Source organism: Microchirus variegatus, assembly GCF_963457635.1.
Source record: "Microchirus variegatus genome assembly, chromosome: 12".
NCBI classification, from domain to species: domain Eukaryota; kingdom Metazoa; phylum Chordata; class Actinopteri; order Pleuronectiformes; family Soleidae; genus Microchirus; species Microchirus variegatus.
In genome coordinates this window covers 20,351,169-20,353,882 of record NC_139813.1, presented here as the reverse complement: position 1 = coordinate 20,353,882, position 2,714 = coordinate 20,351,169, and the positions used below count along the sequence as shown (strand labels likewise).

At 53.2% G+C, this 2,714-nt stretch overlaps 1 protein-coding gene across 1 annotated transcript; it reads right to left on the bottom strand.

Annotated features, from left to right (window-relative positions):
• Window positions 1-568: 568 nt before the first annotated feature.
• LOC310935011 (delayed-rectifier potassium channel regulatory subunit KCNS3-like) lies at window positions 569-2,068 on the bottom strand (the record flags this gene model as incomplete). Its single annotated transcript, XM_083898836.1, has 1 exon — window positions 569-2,068. The coding sequence occupies one exon, from the start codon at window positions 2,066-2,068 to the stop codon at window positions 569-571; it is 1,500 nt and encodes a 499-aa protein (XP_083754962.1).
• Between the last annotated feature and the right edge of the window lie 646 nt (window positions 2,069-2,714).

Genomic DNA, 2,714 nt, shown 5'->3' with positions numbered 1-2,714 from the left:
TCGTCCAACATGCCGACATGGTCGTCAACTATCACAAAATGCTTACAACGACCTGGCGTAATCGAGGCTTTGGCAACGCGTGGCCTCTCTTCATCAGCGTCAAATGATGTTGCATAATTCATCACAACTGCTGATATCATTCTCTATCTCGAAAAAAAAAACTCATGCAGACTGAGCGACATCAGCCAATTTAAAGATCCACAACATCAAACATCGTCAGCTGCAGCAGACAAATCAATACAGGACATTATTTTCTAAACTTAAAAAAAAAAAAAAAAACACATTCACATTACGGCCCCTCTACATGCACCACTGCAGTTCCGTCAAGCAGAAAATGGACTTTCAAACCTGTGAGCAAGTTCTCAAATATTTCCCCTCAGGTTTTTCTGTTTATAGCGAAGCCTGTTTTATGTCCCGAGCTTTCCCTCGTAAGAAAATAAAAGAGACGAGATGAAGAAGAGGAGGAAGAAGAAGATCGTGGCCACAGTGTTTCTCTGGAGGAAGACGGTGTAAGAAGGCAGGGTCTGCCCTGAGAGGCACGGGGGTGACTTCAGTCATAATAGGGATCTCATTTTTCCGTCCCATTCTCAGACGTTTCATGATCGTACAGCTCATTGTCCTGGAGGCTGGACGCGTCCGTTTCGTCCCCCGCGCTGCTCACACTGTTCCTGAAGGTGATCCCCCCGATGAAGGGGATCACGCCGTCTGTGAACAAGTCCCTGATGTTATAGTACGGGAGCTCCGGGTCCTGTCTCGGAGGCTTGGCGATGCACTGTCCCTCCATGGCTTTGTTCCGCTGATAGTACTTTGAAAACTTATTAAAAATGATCGTGATGGGCAGCGCCACCACCAACAGGCCGCAGATGATGCTCAACGTGGCCACGATCTTCCCGGCGAACGTCTCCGGGCACGTGTCGCCGTAGCCCACCGTCGTCAAGGTGATCGTCGCCCACCACCAGCCCGAGGGGATGGTCCCCAGGTCCGTGTCGGTCACGTCCTTCTCCGCAAAGTAGATGAGAGCGGAGAAGATGGAGATCCCGACCGAGAGGAAGAGAAGGAGGAGGCCCACCTCGTGGTAGCTGTGGCGGAGGGTGGCGCCCAGCGCTCGCAACCCGACGGAGTGGCGGGCCAGCTTGAGAATCCGGAGAACCCTCATGAGCCGCAGCACCTGCACCACTCTCCCCATGTTCTCCAAGTCCTCGTTCTCCTCGGCGGCCTCCTTGTCGGCCGTCTCCAGAGCTAAAGTGGCGTAAAACGGCAGAATGGAAGCGGCGTCGATGATGTTTAACGGGTTACCGAGGAACTTCCTGCGGGACGGCGCCACGATCAGCCTGATGACAAACTCGGCGGAGAAGAAGGCGATGCAGATCTCCTCCAGGACGGCGAGGACGGGGTCCTCGATGGGTTTGTCGTTCTCATCCAGGCGCTGATACTCGGGCATGCTGTGGACGCACATGGCAACGATGGAGGTCAAGACCACGCTCAGGGAGGCCACGGCGATGACCTTTGAGGCTCTGGAGTGACCCGGATCCTCCAGCCTGAGCCAAATGTAGCTCCTCAGCTCCCCACACCAGGCTCCTTTGAACTTAACGAGATCTTTATCGAGCGCGGAGAGCTCCTCCAGGGACGAGTCGAAGCTCGGCTGCTGCTGGTCGTCGCTCCTGACGTCCCAGTCCCTGTCCTCGATGTACTCCTTCCTCTCGTGGTACCAGTTGCTGCAGCAGGGGCTCAGGTGCAGCTCCTGGACGCCCCAGTACTCGATCTCCTGGTTGAAGGAGAACACGCACAGCTCCTCCATCATGTGAATGCGTCCCGTGTGGTAGAAGTTGAGCACGCAGAGGAAAACCCTAGGGTTCCTGTCGAAGTAGTACTCCCTGTCGGCCGGGCTGTAGTCGTCGCACAGCTCCAGGATCGCCGCCTCGCTCTGGCAGCAGAGAAGGCGAGCTAGGCGCGTGTGGGGGAAGCGGAGCAGCATGTCCGGGTCCACCCGGTGCCGCACTCCGCCGACGTTGAGGCGGACCCGGTCCTCCTCGTTCTCGCGGCGGTGGAGGATTTGCCCATATCCCATGGTCCTGGTGACACATACAGAGACGTTACAGAAAGCAAAATCGATGGAAGTGCCTCAAGTCGGGACTGCGGGGCTGAAGTGGATAAATGTCTATCAAGACGCATTTGACAGCACTGTTTGTAGAACACATTAGTCCTCTGAAGAGGAGAAAAATCAATACAGCGGCACACAGGAAATGGCCTGGTGCTGGGAGTGAGTGAAGAGGCGTGAGGTGCTGTCACTTCTCAACAGAACAGGATTATCGGCCGCAAGAATCAAATTACAAAGTGGACTCGACTAACTCGGGGAAGGAAATAAGAGGCAACAAGTTGACACTGACCAACCCCCCGTGCAGCAGCATCATTATTATTATTATTATTATTATTATGAGCACAAAGCGTGTGTGTGTGTGTGTACATTTCCTTATCTCGTCTGGTTAAGATCAACACGGCGCTTTGCAAAACCCAACATCTGGCATCGTATATTTTTCCCCCATCCTGATACTTTTAAAAATCACTGAAGCTGCAGCCTTACCTGTACTTGGAGCCTTTCTTTCCATGAAAATAACTTTTATCCAGCTGCTTTAGTTTTGTTGTTGTTGTTGTTGTTGTTGCTGTTTCTTTTTCACATCTCGCACGCCGCAGAACAGCAGGTCACAGTGTGTGGA